Here is a 14,129-nt window from a genome sequence, read left to right on the forward strand (position 1 = left end):
AAAAAAAAAAAAATGGATTATTGTTGTTAGAGAATAAGATGCCTTTTCGAGGAGCTGACTTTAAGTACCTCAGAATCTGATACATTGCCTCAAAATGGTCTTTGGGTATTGTTCTCTCTCAGAGAAAGTATACCTTGGACCTCCTCTCAAAGATTGATATGTTAGGGTGTAAACTTCTGGACACTCCTATTGAGGCTAACTCTCATCTCAAAAGCAAGGAAGGTGAACCGGTTGGTCAGTATCAAAGGTTGGTTGGGAGACTCATATATCTATCCCACACAAGATGAGACATAGCTCATGCAGAAAGTTTGGTGAGTCTGTACATGCATGATCCCTATTCCTCACATATGGATGCTGTGAACCGGATCCTTAGGTACTTGAAGACTGCCCTAGGAAATGGCATTTTATTCTCTCCTACAGATCATATGAGGATTGAGGCATACACTGATGTTGATTGGGCAGGTTCCCCACATGATCGTCGCTCTACTACTGGCTATTGTACATTTGTTAGTGGTAACTTGGTTACGTGGTGCAGTAAAAAAAGTCAGCTGTGGCTCGATCGAGTGCAGAGGCAGAGTTTCGAGCTATGGTGAATGGGATTTGTGAGCTACTCTGTTTGTACAGTCTTCTTCATGACCTGGGTGTGTCCGTCTAGATGCCGATGCTGCTATATTGTGATAATAAGTCAGTCATCAACATTGCACACAACCCTGTTCAACATGATTGTACTAAGCATATCGAGATCGATAGGCATTACATCAAGGAGAAGTTAGAGCAAGGCCTTATCTGTATTCCTTTTGTGCGGAGTGAAGATCAATTAACGGATATTCTCACAAAGGGACTTAGTAGTAAAACCTTTTATTTTATGTTGTCCAAGTTGGGTATGTCCGATATCCATACACCAACTTGAGGGGGAGTGTTGAATAGTTCATTATTGTACTTAAACTACTCTTAGGGAGTACTTAGTTTGCTATTAGGACTACCTTTTTTTTGCTATAAATAAAGGGGGACTGCTCATTAAGGCACACGTCCATATTCCACAAATCTGAACTTTCTTTTCCCTTCTCTTTTTTTTCTGTCCTTCTACCCTACCTGCTGTCGATACCCTGTTGTGGCGCTGAATAACCTTCTACAGGTCAGATTCAAGAAGATGCTCCTCTTGATGATTAGCCCTAAGATCTGGGCTGAAGGACACCTATCCATAGGCGACTCAATATCATGGATACTGTTCTCAAAATTCCCTTTGAAGTTGTGCCTATTTGAACCTGTAACCAAACAGCAACAAGTCTACCGCCAGAACCTGATTCAGAGCTTCAATGGTGACTTCTGGGTTGCTGGTTCTTGTCTTGTGTTGTTGTAATTGAGAGAACCTTGCGAGGCAACTCTTCATCTGAAATCCCAGGTCAACCTAAACCTTCTCGAGGAAGTTCTTCTTCCTGCTACTTGCTTGATTTCCGCTAGCTACAGGAGGTGGAGGTTGAAAACAACCTTTACCCACACTCACGATTTTTCCCTTTGTTTCTTATTTACATTAGTTTACAGTATTGCCCCTCCTTTCTTTTATTCTACTTTGTCCTTTTATTCACTTACTTCCAAGTTTTCCCCTCTCATTAACATGTGCATCCCGTTCACTTGACACCCATTAATTACAAGACTGCCACTCTTTATAAATTTCTAACTATTTACAGAATTGCCACTTTCTTTAGACTTTGTTTTATTTACAACTCTTCCATTAGTTGTTGCAATTGAGCTATTATTCGAGTGGGCCCATAAGTGATCCGATTCCGATTTTGAAACCCGGATTTGCATCATAGAGAGAGAGAGAGAGAGAGAGAGAGAGAGAGAGAGAGAGAGAGGTGAAGTTAGGGTGGCATGGAGAAAACTATGGAAGGGGAGAAGAGAGGGGGGAGGTAGTAGCTAGGTTTAGAGTTTTTGGGAGATAGAGCTGACCTGCTTTGATACCATGTTGAATTTTGGGGAATTGTGATTTGTGTCAATTGACACCAGCCCTCCTTTATTTATAATAGTAGAGTTATGAGTACAAACAAATATGCCTCTATGGACCATTCTACCCTCATACCCTTATATTATAACACATTGCGATAGGAATCTTTTTTATGGGAGCTTGCAAACAGATGTTCCCATTTTTTAATCTAAAATGATTCAAGTAAAACTTTCTTGCATTTGCAATTTGAAGGATATTTATTGGATTGAAACTAGTGTACAGGAAAAGGTTCATGTGGGAGATTTGCCAGACCCATTGGGCCTTATTGAACATGTATTAGAAATCTATGTTTCCCACTTCCTTCCCCCCTTTCCTTGATGGGATTTTCTTATTGATACCCCTCGAGATATCAAATAATATGTAACCGTATTTTTTTTTAACCTTTAGTACAATTTTTTTCCAGTGAGGGTAGATATTGTCATTTCATACATATAGTCGAAAAATGTGCATTATAGTGAACTTTTGATAATGATATATAATATATTTCACTTTCAAATTATTTTTGAAAATCTTTTTTACACTCTTAAATTAAAGACCTTTTGGGAATAAGACAATGGGCAATTAAAAGTAGGTGTCAATTTCTAAATACACCTATAGAGGTGTCATTCAGACACTCCCTGCTATCATAAATGTAGTTGCATATACTTTGTTTTCTGAAGTTTTGCTGTGGTTTCTTTTACCTGCCATGGGGGTATGTGCAAGGGTTCTTGTTTTTTTGGTAAGGACTAATTAGACTTATTAGAGTGTGTTTTGCATGTGGATTCTTAGATTTATTGCGGATCATATGCTTTGCACAAGACGTGGAATGGCAAATTTGGTGTTTTTTTTTGTTTTTGTTTTTGTTTTGTGTAAAAAATAATATGAGGATGTTGAGATGGATGAATAGAAACACTAGGAATGATAAAGTTAGGAATGAACATATTAGAGTTGGTTTGGGTGTAATGAAAGGCTAGCTGGCTAGGTAGGAACAACCCAACCACAGTTAGGATCCCACAAATTAAAATCTGAAATCAGATTAGAACCGAAGTTTGAACTTGACTGAAATAGGAGGAAGCCTGCGGCTGGGATGGAGCTCAAAGTCTGATCAGATGCTTCTCTCGTAATGTTGAACAAACTCTCCAAAGGGCTTTACAAACTGATCTCAGGTTTGGGAGATCTGAGAATTGCTCCCAAAATAAAAACTATTGTAGATCTTCAAGAACAGGTGATGGGAGATCCCAATTGGACATCAAATTTGGATCAAAGGTGGTCCTTGATAGCTTCAACAAAACCCTAAAGCGATTTAGGAATCTGGATAGCAGGCTGAGAGCACCAAGGGAAATCGATCAAGGTTGGAAAACCCTGACAAAAGTGAATCGATTTTGGTCCTCCTTGGCTCTGCAATCTGAACTGTAGGTTGATGTTTGGGTCTTCAAATAGGTCATCAACACTCTCAGATCATTCTCTCATAAGTCGAAATAAAGAAGAAATCAAAAGGGAAAAAAAAGAATTCGAGAGAGGGTTAGAGAAGGGTTGGGAAGAATTAGTGAATGGGCATCTCACCCCGCAGTTTAGGCATCTCACCCAATTGCATCCGACAGCAAAACATTGCATAAAGCAAACATTTTCATTAATCAAAGTCTAACTATTACAATGATAGGTGCCTCCTCATATAGGCTTACAAAGCTGAAATCTAAAATAGGAAACTAAAAGCTGTAAATTAACTTCCTAACTTGAACTCTAACTTGCTAACCAAGTAGGAGTATTTTGAAAACTAAAAACTGAACTCAAAAGGAAACTATCCTAGTTACAAATAGGAAACTAATTGGATAACCAAAAAAATGAAACTAACATGAACACAAAATTGAAACTAATCCTATGGTTGCTGTAGCTCCCTTCTTGAGAATGCTTTCCGCCAAATAAGGACAGCTGTAGGAATCTTTTGGAAGATCTTTGTAACCAAAACTTGAACTGATCGATAGGAAGGTAGCTGGCTGCTAAGCTGGCCTGAAAACCAAGAAAGGAAGCCGCATGGCTGTCAATTCTGGGCTGAGGAAACTGCTGCTCGATGGGGAAGGATGGCCTGCTGTAAAGGAATCCAAGAATGGAAACAAGATGGAAGACTTGAAGTAAAGGACAGATGGATTGTTGGTGCTAAATATAGAAGCTTCTTTTGAAGACAAGACTTGCTGAGAAAATACTGTTCACATGAACAGTAACACAAGCTGGACAGGCTACTTGGCTCTTCTAAAAGACCAAGTTAGGGAACAAGATATACTCTAATGAAGGGGTATCTATGCTGGTTTGATGGCTGCATGTAGAATGTAAAGATTGAAGGAGAAACAAGAGAACAAGTGAATTGAGGGTTGGAGAAGAAGAAGAGGAAGAAGAGGAGGAAGAAGAAGAGGATAGTGGAATGTTGTGTGTAGAGAAAAGATTCTCTACCACATATATATTACTTCACTAACAAGATGTAAAGAATTACATACACCTCATTAGGGAGGCAAAAAGGAAAAAAATAGAAAATACACTAAGTGACAAGATGTGACACACTTGACCCTAAAGTACCCTTATTTCATAAACTCTAACAGTATGGACCAGCATAGTATCAAAAAGTGGGACCAGCAAGGCAGGCTGGATGGGGTAAACCAGGTCCAGACTTGGGACAGAACTGAATCATAGTTTGGTCAGTTTTGAGTCCTCCTATTGACAGCCCTATCTACATTAGGGTGAAGCTTCGATTCATGATAAGCTTAGAGAGAGTCGTTTGAGGTAGCATGGCCATGTCCAGCGGTAGCCTTCGGATGCCCCAATATGGAGGAGTGACTTGATTCAGATTGACGGAACAAAAAGAGCCTGGGGCAAACCTAAAATAACCATGGCAGAAGTGGTGAGGAAAGACATTCTTAGCTTAGGCCTTGTATCTTGTATGACTTCGAGTAGAGCTGATTGGAGAGCAAGGATCCATGTGTCCGACCCCATTTAGTTGGGATAAAGCTATGTTATTGTGGTTTGTTATTATGATTATGCTATTTCAGGGCAACTTTGAAACTAAATAAGTTTTTATTGCTATCAAACTAAGAACTAAACTGTGACCTCCTAAATGCCACAAGTGATGGCATTTCTAAATATTGACCCAACAATATGCTAGAGATGGCAATTAGAAATGAGGATAAATTTTATTATACCATTAGAAACTGTTTCTTGTATAAAGTATTACTCAAGAGCCAAATCTGACCTAAATGGTATCATTCCACAATCAATGGCATTTTTGGTCAATTGACCTAACACTATAGGGGCAGAAACATCCCATAGTATTTAGTAAAATGAATGTGGAAAACCTGAATATAAGAAGCTTTTGGACTGCAGTCAAACACAACAAGAAGGGAACAAATAATTGAAGTATATTTATTGCATAGTTGACACATTGTGGTTGTTAGCTCTTGCAGTGAAGCACTGTCCTGCATAGAACTACTTTTGTCCTTGAAATTGAAACATGTTTTCTCTACATGCTTTCACCAGAGGGGAAAAGAGTTGCTCTTTGGAAAAATGCAAATTTTTAGAGGCCTCAATTATTTTTCTTATAACTGCACTTTTCTTTTTTTCTTTTTTGGGTAAGTAATCACTTTATTCCAGAAAGAAAGGAAGACAAAGGGCTGCACTTTTCTTGTTGATATTTCTCATTCCTTTTTGAATTGTATCCTTAGTGCAGATCAGATGTTCTTGGACAGTTCATGCCTTTGGTTGGAAAAGATTGGTCACAGACGGGTGTTGCACATCTATTCTCAGCGATTAAGGTCTCTTCCATCTTATCATATGTGCTTCCTATCTCAAATATTCCGAACCTTTAAATACTCCCCTTTTTCTTTCATCAGTAAGAAAAGAAAATCTTTAAAATTGAAGATCAGGAACATCTCCTTGCACATAACATTGTCCACTAAGATTATTTTAACCATTTTAACAATGTAAAATCACTTAGTATTACAACATATTTGGTTTGTTCAAAGATAATAGATATGTTTTGTTGCTTTGATGTTTATCTTATGCATTGCAGGAAAATGGCTATCAGTTGCTTTTCCTTAGTGCTCGTGCAATTTCTCAGGCATATCTCACAAGGCAGTTCTTGGTCAACCTTAAGCAGGTGATGTATAAATTTTAGGTTTTTACATTTCCTTTTTGGGATTTCATCATGAAGGATTCCTGTTACATTCATTGTTTTTTTTATAAGGATCCATTTCTCTCTCTGTCTCTCTCTGTCTCTCTCCTAGACAACACTGTCTTCTTTCATTTGCAGGATGGGAAGGCTCTACCTGATGGGCCAGTTGTAATTTCCCCAGATGGACTCTTCCCTTCCCTCTTCCGAGAGGGTAAGTAGTATACTTGACCTCTTCCTCTCTCCTATAACTGAAGCGTGAATGTATTTTGCCTCTGATCATGCCAATTGATCTGAAAAGAGTTCTCACTGAATCATCAAACTCTTATAAGAAACCCCTTGGTTGACCATTTGTGAAGAGAAACCTTACTGCATCCTGGATACAGTGAATCTGCATAGGAGCATCATAGGCCATGAATCCTGTTATAGGATCATGGTGTATGACATGCTAAAGCTAGGTTTTGTAAGTTATGTGCAGTTCTATCTCCAATGGTATAAAATTTCAAAACTAAGTTGTATATCCAAGCACCTCAAATGCTTAAGTATTCCACCATTTAATAGCATACCTGCAGATGTGATACATGTGAACACATTGATATATTTTTTGGGATGTTTTTCAGAACATAGAAATAAGGACAGGTTACTTCGCCATGATAAGTGCCTGTTCATTCTTTACTAATTCTCTGCCTGTTCATGTCCGGATACTCGAATTTAAAATTTCTCTTATTTCCACATAGTATATTTTTTTATGAAATATGGTGATAGTCAATTGCAGCTGAATCTGGACATATAATTTGACTTCTCTTAATTTTTTCTTATACTTCAAAAATATGCCCTGAGAGATTCTCTTCCTCTGTATTTTCCACAGTAATTAGAAGAGCTCCTCATGAATTCAAGATTGCATGCTTGGAGGTAAGTTGTCTATATGTAGAACCTGTGTGTGTATATGTCAATTTGACAAGGTTTTGCAGTGCCTGTAGTAGAGGAATCAAGTCTTTGTGCGCTTATTCCTGTTAGAAATCTAGTTTTTGCGAAATAAATTTGTTAGTAAATTTACTTATTAATGTACTGATAAGTAAAAAGTGTGAAACAGTTCGTCAAAATGAATCATGCATTTAAGGGCTGAAGTTTTCCTTAGTGGTCAGTGAAATAACCTAGAGGGGGGTGAATAGGTTATGCTAGTGAAATTTAAATCTTTTCGAAATATGAATCCTCAAATGTGATTATGGATTAAAATTGCAGAATAAGTGAAAAGAACACAATCACACAATACCAAAGTTTATAGTGGTTCGACTCGATCCGAATCTAGTCCACTCCCTACAAGTTCCACTGGTAAGGTATTTCACTAGCTCTTTCCCTTTCAGTACAGTAGCCTGTAGGTAGGGAGGAAAACCTTTACAAACTCTTTTAAGGATAAGAGGATCCGTACAATCTTTTTATAGGATGAGAGGGTCCTTTACAAATCTCTTTCAAGGATGAGAGGGTCATTTACAAATCTCTTTCAAGGATGAGAGGGTCCTTACAATCTCTTAAGGATGAGAGAGTCCTACACCTTTTATAAGTACGGTCTAGATCAATGTGTAAATATGGTGTCCAATTCTAGAGTTAACCCAACTCTTGGACATAAATAAATTTAAAGTGGAATAGAAATGTTTAAAGTTACCTCTTGTGTGGTGTGTGAATGAAATGCAATGATATAAAAGAATGCACATTTGAAGTCTTCTTAATGCTTGCAATGCAAATGCCAAGATGTAGATGAAGACGTAAATAACCTTGAGTTCCTCTTGAATGGAAAATGAAGAACTTCAACTCAAGAGATAGTATAGATCAATCTCACTTCTAATGCTCAAATAATGCTTCTCCAAAGTTAGGATTCAATGTTGACTAATGAGTAGCATTAGAGGTATTTATAGGTGAGATTAGGGATAAAAATAGGCAAGAAATCTCACTCAAACGGTCATATTTTAGGTCCATTGGTCGAACGCCAAGAGCCGTTGGAGCCAGTTTTACCACATCTGGACGGGCACCAGCCCACAGGCTAGGTCAGTGCCGGTCGGCTGCCCGAAGGCTCAGTCTCTGTTTTGACAGATTTTTGTCATACTAGCCAGCCGACAGTGTTTCGGCCATAACTTTTCTGACTGACTCGGATTGACCCGATTCTAGTTGCGTTGGAACCGTGACTCGATTTCCTACAACTTTCATGAAGGTTCAATCTCCTGATACAGATTTTTAGGTTACCCAAAATGCCCTTGAGTTAGGTCAATGTGGTTTTCACAGAATTTCACTAGAACATATTTTTCCTAATATGTTTCTAACCACTTAGAGACATTCCATACTTGGTCAATATATGTCCTATGGACATTTTAGTATGATGCAATGCAAATGCATGAGGTGCGTGCATGTATATATAATTGGAAGATACAAATTACAATGATAAAGACTTTTATCATAAAGGTCTTCACTTGAATCTTCCACTCTTTGGCACTTCATCTTCTTTTTCTTCTTGCTTGCAATTCTTCATCTTGATTCCAACTCGTTAATTCATCTCATTTGATGACTTCAATCTTTAATTCATTTTCCAATTTGTCTCTTTGACTTGAAGTCTACAAAACAATACTCGAAGGAAAATTGTGAAATACCTTCATATGTTTATAATCATCAAAACCAATTATAGGAATGTGAGCATGTCCCTAACAGTCAGAGAGAGCCTTCTCTATGCAGCCCACCCTTTTCACCACATGGCATGATTGTATGAGGCACAATTTTTTTAGACAGATATGCCCCAAGTTGCCTTGCTCACATGTCAAGTTTCAGGCCAAATGGAGAGGGTGCATGGACTACTGAGGGTATACATGGACATACATAGGAGGGTATATGGTTGAATTTGAGCAGAAATCTGACATGTGGCCATCCAGATGTTCCTGTCTATCCAATTATTGGAATTACCACATCATCTTGCCACATGGAAAAACTTAGGCCGACTATGGACAAGCTTGTCTATACTGCTGTGTAATGGGCATTTGGCTTATGTTATGCAAAAGACTTCTTAATTAACTCCCTGATCCTGATTTCTGAAGGCAACTCTGCTTTTTTCCTTCTATTTAAATGTAGTACTTGTTACGAATCAAAATCTCTGTCCGTCTCTCTTTGTCTATCTCTATTTCCTGGTAATTTTCCTCGATATTTTTCTTGTGCTCTTGTCCATCTCTCTCTGTTTATCTCAACTAAAGTGATGATCCACCTCAAGAATCTTTGTTCTTTCACAAACACTAGTTGTTTGTATTGTAGATTCAGGCCTGATTATCACATAACATATCCATATATTTGTCATTTGAAAAACCTTAGTCCTTCATAAGCCTTAACCAATCAGGCCTCTTGCAGTATGATTAGTAGCTCATTCTTTTGCTTCAACACTTGATCTTGTAAAGATGTGGTTATTTTTTTTGTTTTCTGATGTATTTTTGTGTACAAGTGTTTTATCTTATACCCTCCAGTATATGGGTATTTTTACCATAGTTGTCAAGACATGGCGTCTGGGTGGCCCTAGGCATCGGTAGGGGCTTTGAAGCAAGGGGAAACAAACACGACGACCAAGGCACCCACCTAGGCCACCAAGGCACTTGGATGCCTATGCAATGCCTTGACAACTATATTCTTACAACTTATGTATAAATATAATATCTTTTGGGTGAATCAGTCGAGAGGATTACCCTCTAAATCAGAATATCCTATTTTGATTTCCTAGTTAAGAGTTCTGAACTTACATGGTATCAGATCCGATTGCTCTGTATCTCGATTCTCCAATCAACTATGGTGTTGATCGTCTTAGATCTATGATTCATTGCTGCAGCCCCTCACGCCGCTGAGCAAGCCATTCTTTTGGCAGCACTGTGCATCAGCAACACTGTTCTTCTGTTCGTTTGCTAGCTGATGCACCGCCTGCCCGTGAGCCTTCTACATATTTCTCCAATTACTATTCATGAGCCCCCACGTCTTATCCGTGAGCCCCATCCGATATCACCACAATCAGTGTCCGAGAGCCCCCACCCCTTGTTTGTGAGCCCTATTACCCCCACCACCGTGAGCCTTGCTATCCCTACTACCCCCTGATGTAGATCAAAGCATGAGGAAGAAGAGAATGAACAGGAATTACTGTTCAAGAGTTACTGTTCATGTGAGCAGTACCTGTGAAGAGTGAACACTGTTCATGTGAACAGTGTTGGTGCCCCGGTACGGTCCTTCTAGTAGCGTGCATCTGTCCCATCAGATTTGGAAGGAAGAAAACACCAGAAGAGCTCAATCCTGTCCATCAGTTTCAGCATATATGGCTAGGATTTTGTTTTCTTTTTTGGTCTTTTCTTAGGAAGCAAGTTAGTTTTATTGTTAGTAGATGCTAGTTTCCTATTTGGTTCCTTTTACTGATTAGACAAGTCTTATTCGTGAACACTTTTAGGGACCGTTTGATAACATTTCAAGAAACGGGTTTTTGCCATTTGTGTCCAGAAACGGCAGAAACGGAACAAAAAGCGTTTAATAAAACTGTTTCGTTTCACTTGTTTTCAGACATTGAAATAGAAATTTCTACCTATTTATGATTTAAGAAACGATCCAGGCGAAACAAGTCTACTTGTTTTGCCATTTCTGGAAACGAATCGTGGCCATTCTTTTGCTGGTTACTATCGACTTCCAGAAACATGACTTATCAAACACCTTCAATTCCGTTTCTGTTTTTAGAAACGGAAATTTATGTTTATATGTTATCAAACGGGCCCGTAGTGAACACTTTATTTGTTTCTTAGTTCCAAGTCTTAAGAGTTAGTTTCTATTTTCATTGTTTCCTAATTTGTAATCAGTTATGTGTAGGCTCCCATATAAGAGCCCCCCATGGATTAATCAAACAAGGTTGCTTGCTTGCAATTATTCAGCTTGAGATTGGAACATATTAATCATCCTTACTATTGGAGAGACATTCAATAAGGCTGTTTATTATCTGCTAAATACCCTCTTTAAGGAATATCTGCTTTCTTTTTGATACTTATAAGACCAATCACCCAATGAGTAGTCGAAACTTAACACCTAACAGCTCGACAGCCAACCTAGACGGAAACTAAAGATACCCATGGGAAACAAGTAAACTCGGATTGGGATCTGAGGAGGATCCTACCTTCCCACATTTACAGAATCATAGAGAGACTCAATCTCTCTAAAAGTGGGAAGCTGACATAACTTCCCTTTTCAAGGAGGATTCTCTATGCTTGAGATAAAAACCCGTTGGGGCACAATCCCACAACCGACCTCAACTTGCCAAACAGGGAGGTCATCTCCTAGTAGGACTCAGCTTGATCCTGTCCAGGAGGAGCCAAGGTAAAACCCTGTCTCATCAAGTCTCACACACTATTACTCTCCCCATTTCATTACTGCTGTTGCACAGATTTCTGACTTGGGCGTCGGAGGGTTTTCACTGGAATCAGCTCCGGGCCTCTCTTACATCTGGTTTAGCTGTGCAGGCCGAATGCTCCACCATCAATGGATTTTCAGTTGAAACACTTTCTTTCTTCTCAAGCTGATTGAGATCAACATTTGTATACTTTAGATCTTCTATAATATTTTCAATCTCTCTTTCCATCTCCCTTTTTCGAGGCAAGATCATCAAGTCCTTCAGAATTTTCTTTTCTTTTGGAGAGCTCAGATTGGACTAGAGAAATTTTGCCTAATAGATCCATTAGTTCTGGTATTTGATATCTGATTGCTGCACACACATCTGAACTATAATTTGCATTCTTTCAACAACATTTGATATCTTGTCTTGTGTGATCAAGCTTTTCTAATGCTTGTTCAAGAAAATCTTCATCTAGAAGAATCATATAAAGCTTTTTTTTGGATAATTAAATAAATTAATAACCAAAGAAGAGAAAGAATTTACAAGGGGAGGAAAAAAGGGGGGGGGGGAGAGACTTCAACCAAAAAGGAGAAGCCAGCCACAAGGGACAAAGAAGAACAACATCAAAAGTGAGGCTCAGAGCAGACACACAAGCCAAAAGGATGAAGGGATACATTAAAAAAGGGGGGGGGAATCAAGAAGTGGGGATGGTGCCGGTAGGGAGGTTCCAAGAGGCAATAATATGTCTATTCCTAAAGGAATTGGAGACAGGGCCTATGATGGAAGGAGCGGATTTTGGAGGAAATAGAAAAGAAGATGGCAGTCCAAATCTTGTTCGGGAGCGGGATTGGGATTACCATCTTCGGATGTTGCGTTCCATCCAGAGGTGATTAATGGTTGCAGAGAAGGCAAGCTTACCGATAGTATCACAAATAGTGGTGCCCGTGAAGGTCATATCAACCCAAATAGATTCCTTATCCAAAGGGAGAATGGGTTTACGGGAAGGCCAACATCTGGAGAGGACTTTCTTTAAGATAGAGGAAAAGAAGGGGTTAGAAAAGAAGAGGTGAGGGGAGTCCTCAAGGACATCGGAGTAGAGGCAGCATGAGGGGTTGATAGGGATGTGACGAGAGATGAGAAAAGCTTGGGTGGGAAGATGAAATTAGGTAAGACACTAGGACCAGATGAGGTCCCAATAGAAGTGTGGAAGAGCCTAGGAGTATGTGGGGTATGTTGGTTAACCAATCTGTTTAACAAAATTATGAATACAAGGAAATGCCAAATGAATGGAGGAGAAGCATTATGGTTCCAATCTACAAAATTAAAGGTGATATTTAGAACTGCAATAACTATAGAAGCATAACACTAATGATACTATGAAATTATGGGAGAAGGTTATTGAAGCTCGTCTGAAAAGAGAGGCTATTATTGAAGCTCGTCTGAAAAAAGAGACTCATATCTCGAAGAACTATTATAGTTTTATGTCAGGTAGATCCACGACAGAAACCATTTACCTACCGAGGAGGCTTATGGAAAGATATAAACCTCCAAGAAGGATCTCCCTTATGGTCTTTTTGACCTAAAAAAACCTATGATAGAGTCCTTAGAGATTTAATCCGACATGTTCTAATTAAGAGAGGGGGGTCGAGTAAGTATGTGGATATAACTATAGATAATATATGGATGAGTGCATGGTGACTAGTGTGAGATCTATGGGAGGTCAAGGCCATGAATTCCTTATTACGATTGGGTTACATCAAGGATCAACCTTAAGCCCTTATTTGTTTGCACTTATCATGGATTATTTAACTAAGAGTATACAAAACGAGGTCCTGTGGTGTATGCTCTTCGCTGATGATATCGTTTTGATGGATGAGACAAAACTAGGGATTAACGCTAAGTTGGAGCTACGAAGATCAACTTTGGAAACTAGAGGTTTTTATTAGTAGATTGTAGATGGAGTATATGATGTGTAACTTTTTTTTTTGGATAAATTTAAATTATTTGTGGGTGCATATTATGGACTTTAGTCACACTATAATGGATAACGATATGGTGAAAATTGAGGAGAGAGAGATACCGCAAAATGATAATGTCTGGAGTGTTATGTGACCAACATATTCCTTTAAATCTTAAAGAAAATTCTATATGACTATTGTACGGCCGGCTATAATGTATGGGTGGAATGTTGGGCAGTTAAGAAGTGTCATATAGATTATAGAGAATCTATGTGTAGCAGAAATAAGGATGTTGAGATGGATGTGCGGAAAAACTAGGAAGGATAAGGAATGAACATATTAGAGTTGATTTGGGAGCTACCCCGATCAATGATAAGCTTTGAGGAAGTCGTTTGAGGTGGTATGGTCATCTTCAACAGAGGCTTGGGGATGCCCCTGTAAGGAGTATTTTGATTTTGATTGAAGGAGCTAAAAGAGTTAGGGGTAAGCCTAAAATGACCATAGAAGTAGTGCAAATGACATGCATAGCTAGGTCTTGTCCCAAGTATAACCTTAGATAGAACTGATTGGAGGGCGAATGTAGCTGATTTTCTTAACTTGCTAGTGTTGTGATTCTTTCTTGTCACCTTCATTTTATTTTCATTTCTCCTTTTT

At 38.7% G+C, this 14,129-nt stretch overlaps 1 protein-coding gene across 9 annotated transcripts in view; it reads left to right on the plus strand.

Annotated features, from left to right (window-relative positions):
• The window catches only part of LOC122086152 (phosphatidate phosphatase PAH1-like), a 43,362-nt gene that overhangs the window by 19,662 nt on the left and 9,571 nt on the right, over positions 1-14,129 (plus strand). For 5 of the 9 annotated variants that reach the window (XM_042654869.1, XM_042654870.1, XM_042654871.1 and 2 more), the window contains exons 4-7: positions 5,697-5,781; positions 6,039-6,125; positions 6,279-6,351; positions 7,006-7,049. In XM_042654869.1, coding sequence (XP_042510803.1) covers positions 5,697-5,781; positions 6,039-6,125; positions 6,279-6,351; positions 7,006-7,049 — 289 coding nt within the window. Of the gene's footprint in view, positions 1-5,691; positions 5,782-6,038; positions 6,126-6,278; positions 6,352-7,005; positions 7,050-14,129 lie in introns of all 9 variants that reach the window. The other 4 variants (XM_042654874.1, XM_042654873.1, XM_042654875.1 and 1 more) reach the window with 1 other exon arrangement.

This window comes from Macadamia integrifolia, chromosome 8 (assembly GCF_013358625.1).
Source record: "Macadamia integrifolia cultivar HAES 741 chromosome 8, SCU_Mint_v3, whole genome shotgun sequence".
NCBI lineage: Eukaryota > Viridiplantae > Streptophyta > Magnoliopsida > Proteales > Proteaceae > Macadamia > Macadamia integrifolia.